At 39.5% G+C, this 22,526-nt stretch overlaps 5 protein-coding genes across 5 annotated transcripts; 1 reads left to right on the plus strand and 4 right to left on the minus strand.

Moving 5' to 3' along the window:
- Positions 1-99: 99 nt before the first annotated feature.
- Positions 100-2,365, plus strand: mrpl40 (mitochondrial ribosomal protein L40). The gene is made up of 5 exons (XM_083905340.1): positions 100-255; positions 372-458; positions 1,321-1,476; positions 1,612-1,693; positions 1,813-2,365. Exons 1-5 carry the CDS (start codon positions 194-196, stop codon positions 2,038-2,040), a joined length of 615 nt encoding a protein of 204 aa, XP_083761466.1. The 5' UTR covers positions 100-193; the 3' UTR covers positions 2,041-2,365.
- Positions 2,366-2,827: 462 nt separating this feature from the next.
- Positions 2,828-4,315, minus strand: cUnh22orf39 (chromosome Un C22orf39 homolog). The gene is made up of 3 exons (XM_083905341.1): positions 4,264-4,315; positions 3,415-3,582; positions 2,828-3,082 (listed from the first exon to the last, which is right to left on the minus strand). Exons 1-3 carry the CDS (start codon positions 4,291-4,293, stop codon positions 2,951-2,953), a joined length of 330 nt encoding a protein of 109 aa, XP_083761467.1. The 5' UTR covers positions 4,294-4,315; the 3' UTR covers positions 2,828-2,950.
- Positions 4,316-4,751: 436 nt separating this feature from the next.
- On the minus strand, positions 4,752-9,243 carry ufd1l (ubiquitin recognition factor in ER associated degradation 1). Its single transcript, XM_083904929.1, has 12 exons — positions 9,118-9,243; positions 8,765-8,888; positions 8,201-8,233; positions 7,983-8,104; positions 7,059-7,189; positions 6,896-6,968; positions 6,752-6,820; positions 6,593-6,661; positions 6,463-6,519; positions 6,286-6,374; positions 5,565-5,649; positions 4,752-5,373 (listed from the first exon to the last, which is right to left on the minus strand). The coding sequence occupies exons 1-12, from the start codon at positions 9,118-9,120 to the stop codon at positions 5,299-5,301; spliced, it is 930 nt and encodes a 309-aa protein (XP_083761055.1). The 5' UTR covers positions 9,121-9,243; the 3' UTR covers positions 4,752-5,298.
- A 1,333-nt stretch (positions 9,244-10,576) lies between these two features.
- On the minus strand, positions 10,577-19,991 carry dhx37 (DEAH (Asp-Glu-Ala-His) box polypeptide 37). Its single transcript, XM_083905046.1, has 26 exons — positions 19,873-19,991; positions 19,240-19,409; positions 18,724-18,836; positions 18,235-18,619; positions 18,010-18,158; positions 17,796-17,888; positions 17,601-17,697; positions 17,092-17,205; positions 16,755-16,971; positions 16,326-16,424; positions 16,174-16,244; positions 15,920-16,055; positions 15,757-15,833; positions 14,419-14,651; positions 14,224-14,335; positions 14,028-14,134; positions 13,417-13,605; positions 13,124-13,248; positions 12,765-12,881; positions 12,502-12,674; positions 12,301-12,415; positions 11,864-12,001; positions 11,681-11,775; positions 11,204-11,277; positions 10,914-11,011; positions 10,577-10,811 (listed from the first exon to the last, which is right to left on the minus strand). The coding sequence occupies exons 1-26, from the start codon at positions 19,973-19,975 to the stop codon at positions 10,735-10,737; spliced, it is 3,477 nt and encodes a 1,158-aa protein (XP_083761172.1). The 5' UTR covers positions 19,976-19,991; the 3' UTR covers positions 10,577-10,734.
- A 1,138-nt stretch (positions 19,992-21,129) lies between these two features.
- On the minus strand, positions 21,130-21,753 carry gp1bb (glycoprotein Ib platelet subunit beta; the record flags this gene model as incomplete). Its single annotated transcript, XM_083905037.1, has 1 exon — positions 21,130-21,753. One exon carries the CDS (start codon positions 21,751-21,753, stop codon positions 21,130-21,132), a length of 624 nt encoding a protein of 207 aa, XP_083761163.1.
- Positions 21,754-22,526: the final 773 nt, after the last annotated feature.

Raw genomic sequence — 22,526 nt, forward strand, 5'->3', positions numbered from 1 at the left:
ATATTTGACCTTTCTTTTCAAAATAAATACTCGAAAGTGCGCCTGCGTACTCAATTGTGAGAGAACTACGTCATCAACGTGCGCAGTCTTTCACTCAAGCAAGGGGACGAGACAAGTTAGCGTTGTAGTTCTACACGCGAGCGTTTGTGTGACTTTTATATGTGTTTATATTGAAACCTTACACAGTGGGAACATGATTGTAGGGCTTTCACGCTGTCTATGTAGGGGTTTGTCCCGACAAACAGTCGCGTCAAGGTAAGTGTGTGTCTGTATTTTAGTGTGGTGTTAGCTACCCGGGGCTAATGTGGCTAAGGTTATTCAGACTCAGCTCGGAGGTTGACAAACACAAACGTATGTGTGTGTGTTTTCAGCGTCTTGTCGGGGGAACGTCACCAAGCTGTCACCCGGAGTCCTTGGTTTGCTCCAGTGATGACACTGAAGACATCCGCTCCACTCAGGTAAGATCACCGGTCACTTTATTAGGTACACCTGTTCAACTGCACAGAAATATTTATTTAGCCAATCACATGGTAGCGACTCAAATCCAATCTAAAACAGTAGGCTGAAAAAGCTGCGAGCGCCCCCTACAGCTTACCTACCCACACATTTTTTGGTGCTTATTTATTTTGCACAATAAATGTATTTTATATCCACATCTGCTGTGACATTAGTATGAAAAATATTATGTTAATTTCACTACAGAAGAGACTAAATAAACTCTGCAGTTGGGCAAATGGAAAGACATATATATCAGTATCGGTTATTGGCGTAAGCACATTCGCTATATCGGCACATTGGTTATTGGCACAAGTTTGTGCATCCCTGGGCTCATCTGAGTATTCCTTATCTACTGGGCTTTTCATGCACAACCATCTCAATATTTTTCAGTGTGATCTGAAAAAGGTAATGCGTCCAGTGGGTGTCAGTTCCCTGAATAGAAAAAGAGGAAAATGAGAAGGCAATAGTCGTGAACCAAAGTATGCAAATGCACATGTCAAACCTGAAGCAGATGACGGCAGCAAAAACTTAATTTGTAATAAACATTAATCATACATAAATAAAGTAACCATGACACAACTTCATTACCAGTAAATTGACTATACTTGTAAAAAAATCAAATAACATAACAAGCAACAAAAGAGCAACTAAGCAAACAACCAAATTCAAATACCCATTATACGCCTCCCAGTAATCCCAATCAAGTGTTTGCTTCCATCATTATGACAACCCAAATCAGACACTATCTTGTTTCATATCACATTCTAACTGTATATGGTGCTGGAATATTCTCACATTGAGCTATGCTTTGTGTTTCTTAAGAGCGGAGCCCAAAAAGAAGAAGAAAGTCGACCCCAGAAGAGAACTGCTAGTGAGAGAGCGAATGAAAAAAAAGCTGAAGAGGATGGAGAAGATTCCACCAGAATACATCCCAATAGAGGATTTTGTCACTCCATTCAAATGCTTGGATGAAACAAGGTACGCACAAGTAACACATTGGTTGTTCTGATTTAGGATATCAAAAATGTCCTCAGGAAATGGGCTCAATAGTTTGGTAAAATAGATTTAAAACATTGTTTATTTTATAGACATGTCTCTTATCATCTTACTAAGGGTGCGCTCATCACCAAGGCTGTCATTTGAAGAAAGTGAGAGTCGAGTCATGCTGCTGAAGGAGTGGAGTCAATACAAACAGGTCACACACAATCTCCATCACAACGTTTTACTTTTATACTGCTTCTTATCTCTGCTCTCTCATCATGTGCAGCTATTGTGAGCGTTATTTAAAATGTGCATTTGTCTTTGTTCTTGCAGAAGCAGCATTTGGCTGAAGTGCAGGCTATGGAACTTGCACTGAAAGCCCAGAGAGAGGCATTGGAGGAGCTCAAGTTGGAGTCAGAGGAGCTGTACCTGGCAGCACTGAAGCCAGACCCACTTCTGTTTCCCTTCAGTCATAAAGGTCCTGTCTACACACCACCAAAGACCAAGTATGAGGCACCGGAAGGCAAATACAATGACCTCACTAAAGTTTACACTCAGTGATGGTCAAGAAACAGCATGTAGGTGCAAACGTCTGTATTAGTATGTGTTCTTGTTTGTACAGGTTTCATTAAACAAAATATGCAACATTTTGCAGTATGAGAATAATAGTCCACTCCGTTTTCACATTTATGTATCAAATAACATCAATCATGGAAGCAGCACATTGTATTTTTTCCCATTTCCACATTTCCTTATGAAACAATAAGGTTGAAAATAAAGCTTTTTTTTATTTATCCAATTTGTTGTGAATTATTTTCAATAAATTGTGTATGTCTGAAGAATACTGTACAGCTCTGTGGAACTTTACAGCTTGAATCTGCCACATTAATGCATCACTACTATAATCAGCCAAATATTTTTGATCTATAAATTGTTGAAGTACTTTAAAAAAAAAAAAAAATTAAACACAGCAGTAACACGATGATTCAATATTGAAGGAAACAATAGATGACATTTACAACTAATTAAGTATTTAAGTATCAAGAACAGAACTTTTACTGCACTTATGTTGGATATTTCAGTCAGTGCTTTTACACTTAATGCAAACAAATTGAGATTCTAATCACAGCATAACTCTTTATTTAAATATAACTCATATAAAAAAATAATGCAAAGCCAATCCATATTGAACAGTGTGAGAGCAGTCAGCCTCTCTGCATGTTTACATAAACTTTGTGACCTTCTAATTCTTACTATTTGCTGGCAGCGTAATTCAATAGTTTAAAGACTGCTGTCATTCTCACCATTGACCACTAGATGCTGCCACCGTTGTTTAAATACACTGTACACATCTGTATAGCAGCTCTCCAAGCACAAATGATGACCAGACTTTTCAGTATGGAGGCCAAAAATATTTTATGTCCATGAAGTACAGTCCACGATAGATGATTGCTTTGACACAAGAGACAGTTCAGGAGTCCTGTGGCGTCTCCTGGTTCAGGGGCATGTTCCAGTCTCTAGGTGGGTCTTTCCTCAGTCTCCACACTGGTGTGAACTTTTTCTGCTCTGCCAATCTGTTCCTTTCACTCATCAGCAGTGCTTCCTGTAGCATATAGATATTGTAGGAGAGAAATTAGAGTTGCTCTTGTACAGACATGAGAACGTTCAAGGGTTGGCAGGAGTTATTGACAAACATGGTCAAAGAAACAGATGAATTGAAGTTGGTCTCAATGATAAGTCAGTTGTTTTAAGGCAACTTTAATTGTCGCCAATACTGTTTATATTACAGTGTACAATAACTGTGAACGAACAGATTGATTAAAACTAATACAATATTTGAAAAAACAAACAAACAAAACTGCAGTTCCAGACTTCACATTAACAGCTGGGCTAATTTGTTTAGTTTTCACTGGTAGAAAAAAAAACACACATTACCTTTGCTTCTATGTGTCTGTGCTTCTCCCACTCGTTGCAGCTATCATAGTCATCTTTCCACTGCTGGCAGGATGGGAATGTACCATACGTGTAGTAGTGGTTGAAACGACTCCACAAACCTTTGCAGTGTTTGTACTCACTCCAATAGCTCTCACATGACCGGGGTGTCTGTGCAAATGAATAAAGGCAGGACTCATCACCTTTCTAGACATTAGAACAAAATGAGACCTTGTCGGTTTAACATCAACCTACTGCACAATTAACATATGCAAATGTATCTTGAAAGATTGAGCCTGGTAATAATATGGCTGATTTATTATTATTAAGGCACCAATGACTAGATAACAGCATTTTGAAAACGAAAAAAAAAGCACCAAAAAACAAGCACGAATGAATAAACTTGCGAAAGTTACATTTATTTTCACACAAATATTACCATTTATATGATGAATCGCCCATTGCATAAACGAATGCATGCAATTTCTTTACAAAAATAGAAAAATAATAACACCTGGTGTAACAGCGCCCCTCTGAGGTCACTGAGATGTATCATTCTCAGTTAATGGCTGATCTGGTGTTTGAATTTTTTTAAAAAAATTTTAAGTTACAAATACAAATAATACACCAAGTCACAACACACATAACTACGGGTTTCTGTTAAACACGGCTTTGTCTGACATCGTTAGAAAGTCAGCAAGATGCGGTTTCAGTAGCAAATTAGCAACCATGGCGAATCACCTTGCTAACGGTCTTTCGTGACACTTCATCAGGACTAACACGAATAACCCAGGAAGAATAAATCATCAAGTTTGACAAAGAACAGAATGTAAAACAACGTTGATAACTTACCCTCCATGGTCTCTCTCCAGACAGTGCCATTGCTAATGTTAGCAGCGGAAGCTTCTACTGTATCTCATTTCCGGTTGACTCTCGTTTCAAAATAAAAGCGCAACCAGAACGAAACAAATCTCACCGCAAAACATCAGGAATTGTGTTTTTTTGCAGAATTTCAAAATAAATGTGTCTGTGTTGATGTGGACTGATATATAATTCACAATAAAATGTTTTTGTGATGCAAAATTAATATTACATAACACAGAAATAAGTAATAACTTGGTGGGCCACATTAAATTGAGTGCACAATTTGAGACCCCCGCTCTAATTTACTGGTGTCATTATTACGAGTCAATACTTCTATCCAGTCATCATTTACGTACTTAATACACTAGTTTAACTACACCAGAGAAAGCTGCCGGTTACAGAATTATTGTATATGATATTCCACTTTCATGTAGTCATGAAAAGCTTTGACAGAAAATAATACATGCCTTAACTTCAAAAAAACAATCCTTTATTTTTTTCACAAATAAATCAGGAAACCCAATTCTGATAACCAAGGGGAAAAAATTAAATATTTAAATAAAAGGAGATATTACCGCTCCCAATTGTCAAAATAATTGGACTCTGTGTGATTCAAAGTAAACTGAATAAAATATGTTATGGAGAGGGGGAAATCCTAACATACTGATGTATTATTATTATATCTGAAATCAAACTAGTAATGCAACAACATTTCAAAAGTCATCCTTTGGACTGATATATGATATAATATATTCTGCTTGGCTCACATCAGTCACAATTATCTTCTGAATACCAAATTTAAACTGGCAGTATTTTAAGCAGCACAGGGTTTGTGGCGCAAAACATAACTGTCAGAGCTTTAATTATATACTTAGCAGTCAGGTCAACAGCAACACTCCCATTTCAGTGGGAAATGGGAGGCAAACCCTAGTGCATCCAGAGGTCTTTTTATTTTTACTTTGCTGTGATGACAGTTGTGACAGTGAGTCTATGCACATCAGCCAGCCTCTCCACTAAGGTTCTTCAAGGTTTTCTGCCCTTCTTGCGAAGTGACTGTCCTTGTCCAGAGAAGGCGATGAATCTGTTCATCGCATCATCCTAAGAGGATAACAAGACAGGATCATTGGAATACAGCATGATACTGAAGTAAAGGGAAGTGATTACGAGCATGATGTGCAATCAAAGGATGCTGTACAGGACTACAAATCCAGAGGATCTGCACTGGCATACTGAAATGCTACAAATACACAATCAAATGAAATGAAAAGAAAAAAGGAAAAAAATCTTACATCATCTGCGATTTTCTTGGGCAGAGGCTTTGAGTTTCTGATGAAAGTGATCCGACCAATTTTGAAGTCATAGTTGGGAATGCCTCTGATGAAAGATTTAAGTTTGTTATAGTCAAGACCAAACACTGGTTACATCGTTCAATAATCATTTATGAGAAGTGTAATGTTGTTGTAATGTTTAGTATGTGTTTTATTGTCTTTTAATTCCCTGCCCAGGGACCACTGATGCAAATTAGCTATTTAGCTAACTCTGGTATAGACCTGGTTCTGTACATGGTCCCCGTCAACTAAACTAATAAACTAAATAAAGATTGTACAAGTCCGATTAAGGATTTTAAGACACTGCTGACCATCTCTTCACCATCATCATGAATTTTAATGCATGGTCTGATGGTAAAATGATTCAATTTTGACACGTCCTTGCAGTCAGATTCTAGAAATGTTCATGGTTGCATTTTGCATTGGCTAAACAGTCACATCCTAAAACGCTATCAATGTCACACAACACCAAAGTAAAATGACAAGTAAACAACAAGCCGCATAGAGTTTAAAGCAAGAGTTCTCTCTCGTGTAATAATAATATCTGCATCGTTCTATAAGAATATCTCTCTAATATCACAGAGTTACTCTGTTCGCTAGCTAATAGTAAATACATTATGTTACAAGTTAATTGCTCTGCCACTTCATGTCTAAATGTTTAAAATATTGAACATCTTTTTACCTTTTAATGTCATTTGGGTCAAGAGGGACAGGGCTGGGCTCGATCCCTTTTGTTTTGCCGTCCAAACGATTTCCAGAACCAGTGAAAGCCTGAGGATGAAGATGTTTAATTCACTCCAATTGTAATAATCATTCCAGTCAATCAGATGTTTATTTGTCGCTAACCAAAGTTACTCACTCTAAATCCCATGTCCATCTCATAATCAGCATAATTGGTGGTATCTGCTTCTTCCTCCTGTGAAGAAATCAGCTTTATTAAACCATTCAAAGCACAAACTTAACAGGTAACTTTGACGTTTGGTCCTTACTGTAGGTTCTTCATGGTACTGAGGTCGTCGTTCAGGCTCTTTGTAGCCCAGAGGAGCATCGAAATCAACCTGAGAAAGAGAGACATAAAATGGGATCAAATACAATAAATTAAAAGAAACTAAATTCATGGTCGAATGTGGTAAATTAGAAACTCTTACATTCATATCGCACTCAATGATCGATACTGCTTTGTCCGGCTTTGTCTCCATTACTCGCAGCTCATAAATCTGAAACAAACATTAGCAGCAGCGTGTCGTAAAAAGAAACTGACAAAAAAGATCAATTTGAATTCATCGATTTACCTTTTCATTGTAGTTGATAGCTATGACGTCACCAGTTGTCAAGCAGGCAAAGTTTCTCAGCGCATTCTCCAGTCTATAATGAAGTCAAAACTTAGTAACTTAGACAGTGTGATACAGTATGTGAAGAAGGGTGAAATTATTTTCCCGAACTGATATTTCTTACACTGCCTTTGGGTTCGTGATATCAAGAAAATCAGGACTTTGTGGCTGGAACTTTGAGTAAGTGGCCACCATAAGGTTGACACTTTCCACTTGGACCAGACCACCTTCCTCCAGCAGGAGATTCTGCATCATCTGCAGCAAACAAAATATGGTTAATATCAGTGCTGACTTTTAAAGTAGCTTTAAAGTTTCAGATACACTTGCATATGTAGGTACAGCTAATTTCTCTGCATAAATCACAATCCTAAAAACCACACAAATAATTTTCCACAGTTTCAGTCGAACCTCTATTGTCCCCGTGGATTTTGGGGGATAATTACTAAAACAGTCTGTGGGACGATTTGTCTCTCCCTCACACCTCTACTAGGCTGTCTGTTTATTTGTTGTGTTTTTATGATACTTTGGTTGTTTGTTTGGTTTACTTTTAATTTGGTTTATTGTTGCCATTTGGTGAAGGGAGATGCAGTGAGGTAGTTGGGCAGCTGTTCAGGGAGCACTAAATTGCATTTGGTGGTTCCCACATTTTCAATACCACACATTTACATTTGCAAGAAGCCAAAATTGTGATTATAATATAATTGCGAAGTTCTACTAAATGTCCAGGTATATTTTTATTAGTCGAATCCACTTCAGAAACCTTTCACGACGCTTCTTGGTGGTTTTAGCTGTAGTGCTGCTGTACAAAGCTGCAAAAATGAGACCGAGTTATGTGTAGCTAATTGGTTGTGTGTTAATTTGACAATGGTATGAATGTGACATTCATTGATATTAAAATGTCACTCTGGGGTTTAAACTCATTTTTTTTCATTACCTACATTTGTATTAAGCAGTACAATTATCCAATTGCGTCTTTTAAAGAATACTCAAGTGCTTGACTGCTGATGTTGGTAATGAGTAATACATTAGATGTGTTGCTGTTGCTCACCCAATGTGGCAAATAACAGATTCCCTCATCTGCCACAAACTCCAGAACACCACAGTGAGTCATTCGGTCCGAGTTCTTGTTGGTCAGCTTGAATAACATCGGATAAGTGATGTTGAGTCTGCCTGCACAGGTGAAAGGTGGAGATGAATCAAAACATTTTAGCTTATGTACAAACAGGACCCTTCAAATAAGAGATGCTTGATTTAAGTTGCACTTACTGAGGTGGTCGAGAGCTGAAGGTGGCATTATTACTGAAAGAGAAACAAATATTTATTAGCTTCTCAAATTCTGAGCAACAAATCTATTAAAAAGAGGCAATGAACAAAAATAGCACTTCATTCTATAATATGAAATATCTATAAGAACTACAGTACTGCGCTAAAATCTTCAAATGAATGTATTGTTATAGCAACAACGCTATAATCACCAGTAAAATTATTTCTAAATCACTTTATTGGAGCGCATCCAGAAAACACATGGATGCAGTTTACAGTAACAGTTGCTTTTCCAACACTTACCAACAATAAACACCATATTATTTTGTATTCTATTTTTGACACATGTGACCGGTGAAATAATTCAAAAATTGTTCAATACTGTTATACATTTATTTACTCACCTTATTATTCATTACCCATCTTAACCCCTAGCAACTACCTTAATAGATGGCAGTACTTTCTTTGTGCGTGTTATCCACTGACATCGGTGGATGACAGAAGAGTTTGTTCCAAACTGACTCAGTGTAACAAAATATATTCACACTGCCACTAACAAAAACTCACTTTTGCCTCCTTTCTCCACGTCGGAGCGGTCGTTTGGTCCTGCCAGCATGGACACCGAGTAGCATCGGTACTGAGTGGAGAAGCGGTTCTGAAAGCCCGGGTGGTCGAAAACCTGGAAGGAAAACTGAAGAACAAACCAAACAATATTAATAAAATACAAATGTGTTTTGGTATTGTTATAGTTGTGTATCGATGAGGCTGTTTGATGTAGCCATGACAGAGCATATTTCCTTCTGCCGCTGTCATGTTTGTTGTTGTTAGCCGATGGCCAGCTAAACTACTTTAACAACGACTCACTGGGACAAAAAATAATCTATTCGTCTAAATCAATGGACACATAATGTGCTTCTTACCATGTCGACAGTTCTTCGGGTCTTCAGTTGCTTAAATGAAACGACTCTTTCCTTTTTCTTCTTTCGAAAATGATAAATATGAGCCGAGAAACAACTTCTACTATTGTCTTCCGCTTCTTCCGGAAGTGTACAGTCCACAGGAGGAAATGATGTCACGGATGATGATAGCCAATCACAGCAACCTTATGAAAATGGCAGTTGTTGAGTTGGAAATGCTGTGTTGCTGTAACTTATGTCAAGCCTTTTTTTAACTTGTATATTGTGAGGATGGAACTCACAGCTTTGAGTTGTATAATTATGGTAAAATAACAATGAGTTCTATTGAGATCTTCAAATAAATGTATGATGTTTCAACCCACAGATATTGAGAGGTGAATTGCCTCTGCTGAACCAAACTTTTTTGTGCATACTTAAATGATATATTCATTTTATTAAAAAATATTCCTTGATATTTGTGAATAATGTTTTCTGAGAGAGGATAACTTCCATTACAGTGCTAAAGATTGAAGTACAGAGAATGTTCAATGAGGTTATATTAATGTTTCCAAACGTGTTTTTCTGACAGGATAGAAAGATCCGTCCATCATCAAATTAAACAGAACATAGTCTTTGTTCTAAATTAATGATATAAAAATATGTAAAATTAGGGTCTGAGCACACTAACAATTTCCAGATTCGCACAACTTTCAATGACACATGAATGTGAAAAGTGCTCAGAAAACAACCAGGTAAACACCATTGGAAGACCGTGAGAAACAATCAAAAGCTCAACAGTTCAAAGATGGATGATGGACCTCAGCTGCAATTTCTAATGGCAACAATCAACTTTCAACCTCAGCCACAGCCATTTTTTTCATTAGACAACCATCAAATAGTAAATGTCCAGGTGCAAAATGTCCTCCAGTGATACAATTTATGGGCCAAGATAACATTTCTGTAGACTTATTGGGGTTGATGTTTTGAAAAAGCTCCTTTAAGGCCAAAAAAACTTTTTACAACCATTTCTCAGGACAAGTTGTGCTTTCCATTAGCACTTTAGAATTATAATATTTTTTGCACACAGTAGATGGATAGTTAATAGTAGATAATGAATTTGTCCCCTACATTTAATCCTTATTACACACCAGCAGTGAACACATCCTGGGCTTATTTGCACCCGGGGAGCAATGGGGAGATCAGCTGCCTTGCTCAGCGGCACCCAATCACACCTTGGCCTGTTCCAGGATTAAACCAGCAACATTCCAGTTACCCAATTCTTTTATCGGTCTTATCGGGGGTTGCAAAAGTGTACAATTAGAAGCAGTTACTGTTTACACGCAGTATGATTAAGCCAAACACTAGCTGTACTCAGGGTGTCAGTTTTAATAAGTCTTATGAAGACTAAATCTGAAACACATACATGACAGCAGCACACACACTTACTTTGGAGGTGTAGTAAAAATACCGTCCTCCAGACAAAACTGTACAAATCATACAAAGACTGTATAAAATACCACATAATGAGGTGGAGGACTAAAAATTAGACACATGATGAGGCTAAACTTATTTGCAGGTTGACATAGGTCTCAGCAAAAAACACCATAATGTGATCTCTGTTTTTTTTTTTCATCACATCATTTATATTGGAGGCCAGGTTTTGGCTACTTCTTGGTGCATGGACTCAGGAAGCCACTGACAGTATGCAGACAGTAGAACTGAGGGTGAGGGAAAACACACAAGAAAACAATATCATTAGTCATCAAGAAGGGTCATCAGACTCTGAGTAATATTTGATGCCAAACACATTAAATCCTCACATTTCTCATCAGTCTTCCAGACAGATAGCAGTGTGTCTCTGCAGTCAACACCCTTTGTCACCAGCAGTCCCAGCACAGCCTCTGTCCTGGGCTGCAGCCTACAACAGAATAGACATGTGTAAGATTGAAGTCTGTCGCTGTTGGTCTGTGTGTGTGTACTTGTATTTGTTGTTTAAGACTTTCTTTGGCATTAACTCTGACCTTGTCAGAACCAGTAGTCCTCAGTGCAGTGTCTTAAGAAAAACAGCTGTGCAAACCTTTGTGTGTGTGCGCACGCATGCATGTCTTACTTTGCCCATGTTTTCATCATGATGGAGGGGTTTGAGAGAAGGTGACCACTGTATTTCTTTAGTTTGGGAGAAACCTGCAAGTGAGACAAAACATCTTAAGACTTATGTACTTGGTTCAGTCACATTTGCAAAGGTTGAGTTCTGAACTTAAGATTGGATTGGAGTGTTTATGTTTTTTTTAAGATGATAGATAGATAGATAGATAGATAGATAGATAGATAGATAGATAGATAGATAGATAGATAGATAGATAGATAGATAGATAGATAGATAGATAGATAGATAGATAGATAGATAGATAGATAGATAGATAGATAGATAGATGGTCAGCAAATGCACATGTTACTGCAACATGTATTTTGCAACTAAAACAATAGCGTTTACCAACTGCGGGGGGACCCCGAGAGTAAATCCTACTGTGTTATTTCCGGTGAACCCTTGGCATAGATAGGAAACTTTGAGCTTTTTTTGTAGTACCTGTCCTTCCAACAGAAACCTGGCAAACAGCTTGTAGCGATCGAGTCCCTCTGGATAATCCTTCTCCACTGCTGGCAGTTGCCACCCCACACGGACTGCAAGAGATGACACAGAAATCCCTCACATATTATAGACACTTCTGGACACAAACCCTGCTCTGGTGGACAGTGGTCAAGAACTTACAGAAGGTGCTTGAACAGTGACACCTGATGGTGCCGCTGGACGAGCAGAACCATGGCACTGGTGACTCCAGAGGGGGGCCAAAATGACAGTACTGAGGAAGAATCTGGGGAACCCACTCTGCTTCTACTGCTGATATTCCTGACAAGGAGGAAGGAAGACAATTTTAGAAGGTGAAACAGACAAAGAGACGACAGCACCTTAGCATTATTCATGCGAATATGAATAACAGTGATCATCAGTAAACATCTTAACTCAATTATTCAAAACTGTGCACCTCAACGGAGAAGTGGCACAGACTGGTTATTCTGGTAGTTGATACCCTTCTCCACATTTGAAAATTGAATCTCAAATAATCGCATCACTGAACTGAACTGAATCACTTGGTGGAAACTGGATTAAAGTCAGAAGAGACAGGGCACTGGACACCAGGGACTCACCTCTCATGTACATCTTGGTGGTCTCCATGATCTCCTGGTACACGATAAAATCGGGCAGCGTTTTGAACAGCGCAGATGTGGGATGAATAAACACTGGGTCGTCCATGAGACACGTCTATGAACAAAAACAGATAAGTTGAGAGAGTGAATGAGAGGGATAGTCCAATACACTCTCTTCAATAAGTCATCGGTCTAACTTACCTTATAGCCATTCTTCCATTTTGGGTCCAGGATATCTTCTGCCTGCACACGTCGTGCAAGGTGGTCTCCCAGTCCCGCCAAAACAATCTGCTGCAAGCAAAACACCTGGTGCTCCGTCGGCGGAATCATCTTAGGATCCACAAATACTCCCACCTCTGGACTCACTGTGTTCACTGGAAGAGAAGAACAAAAACAACTGTCTGTTGAGTTTCTGTGGTAGACATGTTTCAGGTTTTCTGTGTTTTTTTGTACTATGTGAGTACCTGCATTGGTGAGTTGTCCTCTGAGCTTCCTGATCTCCACCATGGCTTTATACCTCATGCCGTTCTGATCGCAAAACTTGGGAGTACAGCCAGAAAACTCACACGCACCAACAGCACCTGCAATCACAGTTTTACAGACATCAGCTAAAGCATTCATTTTTGCAGTTTTACGACATTTATGTGACCTAATCAACTGTTCAATCAGGTTTATTTAAACCAGAAGCCTCCTGGTGTTTATTGTCACATGGAACCCTTATTTATGGTGAAACAGAGAAGTCAGCTTGGATTCTAAAACCATTTTTAAATGCCAAAATATGAACTAATGCAGTTTCTGCTAATCTAGATAGAAGTGCGCTCACCCAGCATGACCATGAGGTCCCCCAGTAGAAGGGAGACTCCTTGACCAGCCCACAACCTCTTCATTTGTGTCATCCGAGCTCGACACTGGGTAAGCTTGGAGTTCTCCTCTTCACTACCTGCAGGTCTGATGAGCAAAAAATACATTGGGTTAGGACTTAAAAGCAAGAAAACAAATTGAGGTGTGCTGCATGAGTTTGAGTGAGTCGAGTACGAAGCATCAATTTATATGAGCAAAGCATTGGAAGCATCTGCTCCCCTGAGACACATCATAAGCGTGAACATGTCTTCTCACTTGTTGAGGTCTTCAAAGATCTCCCGGACTGTCATGGCTGCTACCAAAGCAATAACGTACGGCAGGCAATCTTGCTGCTTCCCGAGCGCTAACATTTTAGCATAACGCGGTGCCACAGGAAATGAAGCCATCGCTCTGCCAAGGGGGGTGATGGGACAGCTCAGCCTCGCCTGCGCCATCTGTTTTACCCTGAAGACAACAAAAAGACGTGACCAATAATTAGCTCCATTCATCCAATCACAACATCCATCCATCCATTATCTACCGCTTTATCCTTTTAAATGAAAATATTAAGAGCTAATCATATAAGAAGGATTAAGGAAGCCATCTTTACAGGTGGCGTTGGAACAAAAAACTGGACCAGTAGTCCTCATGGTGACCAAAACTAGGTCCTAATGAGAAGCTAATTTCTGACTGAGGAACTGGTTAAGTTTAGGGATACTGCTTACCCTATACTCATACCCTATGAGCTAAACATAGAAGATTTTACTTTCTGTATAAATTGTAACGCAAACTGAGCCAAACTGTGATTTGTGAATCAGAGCTATATAAATAAAATAATTGTATTTGATGTCCTGACTTGTTGATCAAAATATCGTCACAAACGTTACCTTCCAGTGCGAGGAGGCTCTTTCAAAGCTCCCAACGAAATCAATAACTCCTCTGCTGCTACAAGAGCCTCAGCCGAGGGAGACGTGGGAAAAGGAAAATTAACCACCTGCAGAAACAAGAATATATGAGACCACTTTAATTTACAGAGCACCACTTCACTCAAGTCTGCCGTTGATATCCGAGTTCTACACTTGCCTTCTCTATGTTGAGGTCCTTCATCTGTAAAACCAGGTCTTCCACAGGCCTGCGTGTGATCTCTGCTTCTGAGAACAAACTGAAATCTCCAAACACTGCAGACGAGTACAACCTGCAGAAACAAAGGGAAAAACATCTGTGAACACCCTTGTCAACCTCAAGTAAGAGAAAACATTTGTGTTTCAAGGTCCTGACCTGTAGCAGTGTCCCGGCTCTGTTCGTCCTGCTCTACCCGCCCGCTGGTTGGCGGAAGCCTGTGAAGTCCACGTGACTTTAAAGGACGACACGCCGGTCACTCGATCGTAGAAACGCTTCTTGACACGACCACAGTCAACTACGTACTTAATGCCAGGGATGGTCAAAGACGTCTCGGCCACGTTGGTGGCTACAATACACAAACGAGTACCAGGAGGGGGCGGCCTGAACACCTAAAGGCAAGGAGGTACATGCACACACAGACACACACGTTACATCCTACTGCGGGTTTTCATGTCCTCTAATGTCTGAAAACAGTTAAGGTTACATGTTGTTGTTTTTTTAATCTATTCATAGTCCCAACACTATGAATAGATTAATCTGTTTGTTAGAGAAGGTTGTTCAAAATAATATGGGGACAGAAACCCACAAACCCTCCATCACTGACAGTAAATAACAATAGTTTGATTTTATAGTGGTTTATAGTAAAGCACTTAGGGCTACACTTTTTATTTATATTAAAGTGGACATAGACCGGAAGTTCCTATTAACGCTGTTTTTTTGGTGTGTATCTGCGTCATTACCTTGTTTATGAAGCCCTCAGTTTCAAAACAAACAGTTCAGCCATTGCTGAGAACGCTGTGTTTATTGTAATCTCGGGGCTCAGCGAGATCTCTAAAAATCCCGTAATAGTTACGAAAACAGCGGTTCCCCTGAACAGCCGATCGTCCTGCTCCGGGCACTAGTCCGGCACATCCGGTTGCGTACATTGAACCGCAGAAGAAGAATAACGTCCGTTGTGGAGGTGTTTCATGAGCGACAGTGTCTTCTGACTCTGGGTCTGACTTCGGGTCAAAGGCGTAAAAGGGACTGCGGCGGGGAGTCGTGACGAAGCTATTTTTAAACATTGTTAAAACAATGTTTTGATAATGAGGAGCAGAGCATCCACCTTTCCAGAGGAGGGAGCTGTGCTTCTGAGAGCGGATGTGCTGAATAGTACTGGCCAATCACAAGACTCTGTCTTCTGGGGGTGAAAGTTGACTCTGAAACATCTCGGCTGACGAACAGCGTCAGAAAAGAGGATTCTATCGGCTCGTTTACAGCAACTAGGAGGTTTTTGACCATAAAAAAAGTTAATATATGTAAGTAGACCTCCATAACTAACATATATGTGCAACAAGACCACTCTATGTGACCTTTAAAAGGTGCCATATAAATTAAGTGAATGACTGAATTCAAACGGACTTGTCTCTACAGTCTATGCTGTGTCATTATTCAATGTTTTCGCCTGGATGATGGTTTTCATCTGTTTTAGTTCAGCCGGGACATTGAAGTTACCTTTGCCTGCTGCTCTGGTGCCAACAAAGAGTACAGAGGAAGGACATAGAGGGGAATAGATGGATCAGCCTTCTCCTCTGCAGAGACAGAACAAAGCAGAATATGTAAGGACACTGGTGTGAAATTCATAAAACAGGTATTGATTTGGAATGGAAAAACTTGCCTGCATGGTCAGGATCGTCTCCAATGTCCACATCAGAGCCGTCATCCTCATTATCTCCAAACCCTGCCTCTCTGTCCTCGTCACCTTCATCCATCGGCATGGCAGAGTAGTTGTCCAAGTCGATACGGGGCAGAGACTAGAGACAGAGATAACTCTCTAAAAATATGCACTCGTGACATATTTATCAAGAATTTGGTGTCAAAAACACATAAACAAGAATGGCATTTTAAATCACAGAGCGAAGGTCAACTTACAACAGTCTTCTTCTGTTTGGCCTTTTTAAACTTCCTCATCGCCTCTGATGTGTCTGCTTCGTCGGCTTCACCTGGACACAAACACTAGTACATATACAAATGGCCAGAGATAGGTTACAGTGTTAGGTGACACAAGTGTGTGTTACACTCACCAGTGGTTGTGTTTCTCTTTCTAAATGGGAAAGCTTTTCTCAGTTTTCTGCACAAAGTGTTAACCTCTGCCTGACCGGTCAGAAACACCAGGATGCCACCTGAAGGACACAGATGTGGCAATAGAGTTGGGGGGTTCAATTCATAAAAACAGTTTATTTTGCTTAAATTCACATAAAATCTTCACATGTAAATCTAATTCATATTTGCTATACTTATGTATGATGGTTTTGTTTAGTTACACTACCTTTCAAAAGTTTGGGGTCACTTTTTTTTCAATGAATATAACATTAAATGAATCAGAAATACACTCTATACATTGTTAATGTGGTAAATGACTATTCTAGCTGCAAACATCGGTTTTTTAATGGAATGAGGATCAGTATAGTTTTTGCGCTGAGCATTTCTAAAGCTCTAAAGAGTATTTGCACCTGAAGGCAGCATCCGGTGGATCTTGCAGGTCTTCTGAAAAGCCTCTCCAGTGTAATCCTCCAGTTGGGTGCGTTTGTTGAAGTGGATACTGACAGGGAACTGGCGAGCATCCACCTTGATGACAGGTGGAGGCGTCCGAAACAGCTTCTGGTTTTCTGTGAAGTCTTCAACCCTCAGAGTAGCTGACATGACCAGCAGCTTCATGGGCAAACCTTTCTGCAGAGAGACGAAGGGTCAAAACAGACGATTAATGAAAGAGAAAGAGAAAAAATATCTCACCCCGTAGTCAGACATTTAATATTCTGATTTACAACTTCTCACGCAACAACGTGTTACCTTGTTTCTGAGTGGGACAATGCGAGACAACAGTCCGATGAGGATGTCTGTATACACACTCCTTTCATGGGCTTCATCTATGATTATCACACTGTATCTCTGGAGAAGGAAATCCTGAGAGACAAGAAAGGAATCCGTACAAAGATTTAAGAGGCTCTCAAAGACTTTTTGCTATGAATACTTTCAGTAATTGCTTTTATTATTATTTGTGATGTAAAAAACACTTGAGAAACCTCTAAAACCCTTTGACATATTATTTCAAGTTAAGGTAACGAGGATAGTGTTGTGAAATTGTTGATGCAAAGCCATAACTTCTCACTTAAATGTACCATAGTGGTAAAAATATTACACTTGTCACCTTACACTTTCTCCGTAGAGAAATGCAGGCTATTATTAGCTACCACGAATGCATCTCTACTGCTGGGAGTCAGAAATAACAGTAGATCTAATTATTCCCCACACTTCACCAAATTCTGCTTAAATAACTCAAAAGAAAATGAAGATCTTACCTTCTGGATCTCCTTCAACAGAACACCATCTGTCATGAACTTGATTTTGGTCTCATTCGTCACATTTCCCTCGTATCGAATCTGGTAAGACACAATTCTGAGCAGAGACACAGACCAACAGGATTGAGGTTTAGAAAAGTCTACAGATTATTTTCCTTTTCACAATATTTTGAAATCTTCCACATTTTTTGTTACCCTGTGGACAGATTCATCTCTTTGGCCACTCGATGTGACATGCTGACAGCAGCAACTCGTCTCGGCTCTGTGATGCCAATAATTCCACTTCCACTGCAGGAAACATAAACATAAAAAAATACACAAAGATTAGTAGACGTACAAATACTAGCCTTTTCTGGGTAAAACCCCAAAGATTAATAATATTAATATTTAAGGTTTGAGGATAAACTACCTGGCATAACCAGCTTCATACAGAAACTGAGGCACTTGCGTTGTTTTTCCACTTCCTGTCTCTCCACAGATAATGACGCAGTGGTTTTCTCTCACTGCCTCCATGATGACCTGCTCCTCTGCCAACACCGGCAGCTTCAGACGAGCCTCCTATAGCAACAGATGACAGCAATCAGCCAAAACAGCACAGTATTGACCCTCAGATCTACACACAATAAACACATACCTGAATTTCTGGAGATCTGTCAACAGCAATGAAGACTGCCGGCTTTGAATCCTCCTCCTTTTTTGCTTTCTCTTGATCTGAAACACTCTTACTCTGTATGTCTTGTAGTGTTTTCCGTGGTTCATCCTTCATTCCCTGTTTTTCTTCTGTTTTCTCACAGGCAGAGGTAGTTTTATTAGTGTCAGCCATCTCTGTGCTTTCATTCACTTCTTCAGCCTCCTTTTCCATCTCCTCCTCCTCCTCATCATCAGAGGAAATGTCACTACTTTCCTCTGCCTTTTGTTCTTCTTCATCTTCTTCCTCTTTCAATTTTCTTTTTCTGTTTGCTCCACTGACGCTGCTGATTTTTGGACCAGAGTCTCCATCTTTTGTTTCATCCAAGGAACTTAAAAGTAGCCAGAAAAAAAGAAAAAGAAAACATTAAACCACTGACTCCACTTTCACTATCCTCCCCCTGCTTCAATGTGCATCTTAGTTGGTTGAACTTACTGTTTAGTCTGGTAAATCTTCTCTCCTGTTCCCAGTTTGGATGTGGTGTACAGCAGCTTAATCTCAGACTCTGGAATCTGCACCTCAGCCAGTTTGGTCAAGATGTCTGCTCTCTGTACAGGACATGGGTGTGAAGAGTGAATGGGTTATGATTAAGTTTTTTCTTTTCTTTTCTTTTCTTGTTGGAAAAGTTACTATGCGTTTTAACATTTAATGTAGAGTAGATTACAGGGAAAACATGAGTGGGGACACAATTATTCAAGCTTGTATTATCATCAGCAGTTCATCACCAGCTGGTCCCAACTTTACCACACGCACAAAACACCATTTCACTTTTTTTATCAGCAGTATGGAGCCTGAAAATGTTGATGTTATTATCTTTATATTTTACTTTGGAGATGAGTACTAAGTAGTATTTTCCATATTGTTAAAGTACTAAGTAAGCATGAAACCCAACCTCAATCAAACTCTGCAGTGATCGAACAAGACAGATTTATCTAAAGTAGCATCTCTTGCCTGAGCTTTCTTCTCCTTGCGCTCCAGCACTTTCTGCAGCTCTTTCCTCTGCTTCTTGGTGAGTGGTTTTCTGGTGGAGACCGGTGTCAGGGAGGATTTTTTCTTCTTGGCTTTGTTGGCTGGGAGGACCAAAGCATTGCTCTCATCTACACCTTTTAACCTGGCTCCATCTGATGAAAATAGAGAATTTAGTGAAGACTGGAAATAAAGCACGCAAGACCATACTTAGCTTCTGATTGAAAAAGAGAAATTCTGCAATTTTAACTTTTCACTAATTTTGTTTTTAGACAAAACCAGTTGGACAGATATCGTGATGTAATGCTATATTATTGTCTTGCAATATATTCATGATCACCGATCACACATGATCATGAATTTTTGTGTCATGATATTATTGCTATCATGGACCACGCATCACATATTGATCAATGAGTCCTAAAATAAAACATGAAGCTCACAGGACAGTTAACTGTACTTTGTCTTGTGTGGTTGAGATGATCTTATTTAACGTAAAAGTTGTGTCTTTGTTATACTACAAATGTAACGGATATTATGCAAGTCAACTTTTCAGTAAAATAAATATAAAGTATTAATGTTAAGTTTGATATCTACTCAGCCTCTGGGCAGTCTTACCTTTCAGTTCCACCACAACGTCTGTCTTTTCTTCTCCCTCTGGTTGTTGAGGGTCACTCTGTTGTCTTCCCTTCCAGTTGTACTTCTTCCTCGTTTTCCCCATTTTCTACTGACTTCAACAAATTAACAAATAAATGATCACCTTGGCAGCCTGTAATGTTAAACGACACGAAAAAAGCTGAGACCTTTCAAACAACGAGCTAACGAGCTAACTTTGTCTTAACGCATGGTAACAAATGTTTATAGATATTACAAACACAAACCTTTAATTTCAGTTGGTAAAACAACTACATGTAATATTTAAAAACGTCCAGACTGAAATCTTATGTGTGCACAAATATCACGTGTAAACACACGTCAGTCCATCACGTAAAACTGTCCGATGCGGAAACATTGTCTTGGAAGAAAGGTTCCGCCACCAAAGCGCCCATGGAGAAGAAAAGGACAAATGACAAATGACATTTAGGTGGAGTGAAAGACTACCCTATAAAGTGATCATATTCGACATGAACGATTAAACAATGAACAATTACAGAAAAATGCAAATACTTTGAATTAAATGTCTTTATTGTCTTTTGTGATTGAATAAGCTCGATAAAATTGTATATTGATTAAAAAGAATCCAAGTCAAATTTGATCAAACCTGTCACATTTGTTTTCCGAATACATTCTCTAACAGAAGTAGGCCTACCTAAAGACAGACTGCACAATCCATTTTTCTGTTTAACATATTGTACAATAAAATTACAAAAAAGGCCAAATTAAAGCTGGAATAAACATTTAAAAGTACAATGGCATTAGGAAAATCACACGTCAAAAACATTCACACACACAAAAACCCCTTACATCCACAAAAATGAGATTTTTGTGCGCTCTAATCTTAACCGACAGAGATATTAAAAAAAAAAAAATAAGGAACGCAGATTACACAAAATGTCATCCACACTGGTTAGGGTCAAGGCAGAAAAATGTCTGTGTTCTTGTGTGTGTGTGGTATACACACACACAAGAACATAAATCGAAGATAAAAGAGAAATGGATTAGGAGTGAGTGTGATGATCACAGGTGTGTGATTGTATCAGATTTTATGTTTTTCATTAACTACATCTATATCCTCGCCAACAATTTAGACCAGTATCACAGACTCATTCTTTCAATCATTGACAACTTTTTGAAAACAAACAGATGGCATCACCTCCAACACAGAGAAAAATAGGGGAGGTGTGAACTGCAGAAACCAGAATAAATATAATTTGCTCAGATGCTGCTGTCCATTAAAGCTGCATACTCGTTGCTCCTGTGACCCTCCCCGGGTGTGAAGCTCTCCTCTGTGGTTCTCTTCGCCTCTTTGGTCAGCCTCTCGAACCTCTTCAGAAACACGATGAGGGCCACCAGCAGAGCCGCCTGCACCACCACATACACGACCAAACACACCTGTGAGGCCAAAGCCAGGTCACAGTACCAGTAGTGGCAGGAATCCAGCAACTCCTCCTCAGTTAAATACACCACCAGCCGCCCTCTCAGGTTTGGGGGGGAGCTGCAGTTGACACCCAGGTGTGATGTGAGACTGGGGGGCTGACGCAGCAGCCAGGCCCGCAGGTAGAGGACACCACAGTCACACACCCAGGGGTTAGCATGGAGGGAAACAGAGCTCAGCGAGGTCAGATGATCTAGTAGACCATTCGGGAGGCTCGTCAGCGAGTTGTTGTGGAGGAAGAGCTCGGTGGTTCCAGCAGGGAAACTGGTGGGCAGCGAGGAGGAGGTGAGAGATCTGCTGCTGCAGTTCACCCGACTTCCGTGACAGGAGCAAAAGTGAGGGCATGCTGAGGACCACTGAGCTCGGAACAGGAGGAGCAGACACAGGAGCAGAAGCCTTAACATGGTTACACTGCAGGAGCAGAGAGGAGAGGAGATATAATACAGATACAAATCACTTTATTCATCCCCTTAGAGCAGGGGTCTCAATCTAGCGGCCCCCCAATCAATTAAATGCAGCCCCCCACTTAATATCATATTATAATGAAAACTTGGCCCACAATCTCACCGTCTTTTAAACACAATGTATAGCTGAGACACAGCTGCTAGCGAGGTGATAGAATATAATATATTTTTGCTAGCAATGTTTTATATAACAGTAATAATAAGACATTTGGTCATAATTATTAATTATTAAATGTATTATATACAACATTCAATTACATGTATAAATACGCTTGTTAGGACCTGAGCCACGAATGGCAGTGGCCAAAACAGTTGCTGGTACAAATTTAAATTACAGTTGTCCACACTATTATTTATTTAATTTAAAAGTTATTATTATTAAGTATACGTGTGATAGTGTGAACAGTTGTTTTTTTTTTCCCACTTGTTGTTCTCTAGGCCGGCCCCCTCTTAACCACAATAGGTCCACATTGGCACCCAAGTTATTTGAGTTTGAGACCCCTGCCTTAGAGCAATTCAGTTTCCAAAGATTCACCACTCCTCACATAACCATTTACATAAACACAAATCCAGAGTGCATGAGGAAACACTGCATGGCATGTAGGAGAGAATGTACCAGGTACTATATTAAATGATTGTCTGTTTTTATGTTTGATTTATTATGGGCTGTACTTTGCTTTGGTTGCTTTTTATTATCTTGTTATATATATATA

Source organism: Microchirus variegatus (genome assembly GCF_963457635.1).
Source record: "Microchirus variegatus genome assembly, chromosome: 18".
In the NCBI taxonomy this organism is placed as follows: domain Eukaryota; kingdom Metazoa; phylum Chordata; class Actinopteri; order Pleuronectiformes; family Soleidae; genus Microchirus; species Microchirus variegatus.

Bases quoted from the DNA above. Each gene is read 5' to 3' on its own strand.
- mrpl40 (XM_083905340.1), top strand. From the start codon at position 194: ATGATTGTAGGGCTTTCACGCTGTCTATGTAGGGGTTTGTCCCGACAA. The intron at 1,477-1,611 runs GTACGCACAAGT...CATCTTACTAAG, and splicing joins AAATGCTTGGATGAAACAAG to GGTGCGCTCATCACCAAGGC. The intron at 1,694-1,812 runs GTCACACACAAT...TTGTTCTTGCAG, and splicing joins AGTGGAGTCAATACAAACAG to AAGCAGCATTTGGCTGAAGT.
- cUnh22orf39 (XM_083905341.1), bottom strand. From the start codon at position 4,293: ATGGCACTGTCTGGAGAGAGACCATGGAGG. The intron at 3,583-4,263 runs GTAAGTTATCAA...TCATTTGCACAG, and splicing joins CTGGAGAGAGACCATGGAGG to ACACCCCGGTCATGTGAGAG. The intron at 3,083-3,414 runs GTAATGTGTGTT...TATATGCTACAG, and splicing joins ACAGACACATAGAAGCAAAG to GAAGCACTGCTGATGAGTGA.
- ufd1l (XM_083904929.1), bottom strand. The intron at 8,234-8,764 runs GTGAGTTTTTGT...TTTCTCTTTCAG, and splicing joins CGTGGAGAAAGGAGGCAAAA to TAATAATGCCACCTTCAGCT. The intron at 6,969-7,058 runs GTAAGAAATATC...ACTTCATTATAG, and splicing joins ATCACGAACCCAAAGGCAGT to ACTGGAGAATGCGCTGAGAA.
- dhx37 (XM_083905046.1), bottom strand. From the start codon at position 19,975: ATGGGGAAAACGAGGAAGAAGTACAACTGGAAGGGAAGACAACAGAGT. The intron at 16,056-16,173 runs GTAAGTTGACCT...CTCTGTCTCTAG, and splicing joins CCAAACAGAAGAAGACTGTT to TCTCTGCCCCGTATCGACTT. The intron at 13,606-14,027 runs GTAACGTTTGTG...TGTTGTCTTCAG, and splicing joins GAGCCTCCTCGCACTGGAAG to GGTAAAACAGATGGCGCAGG.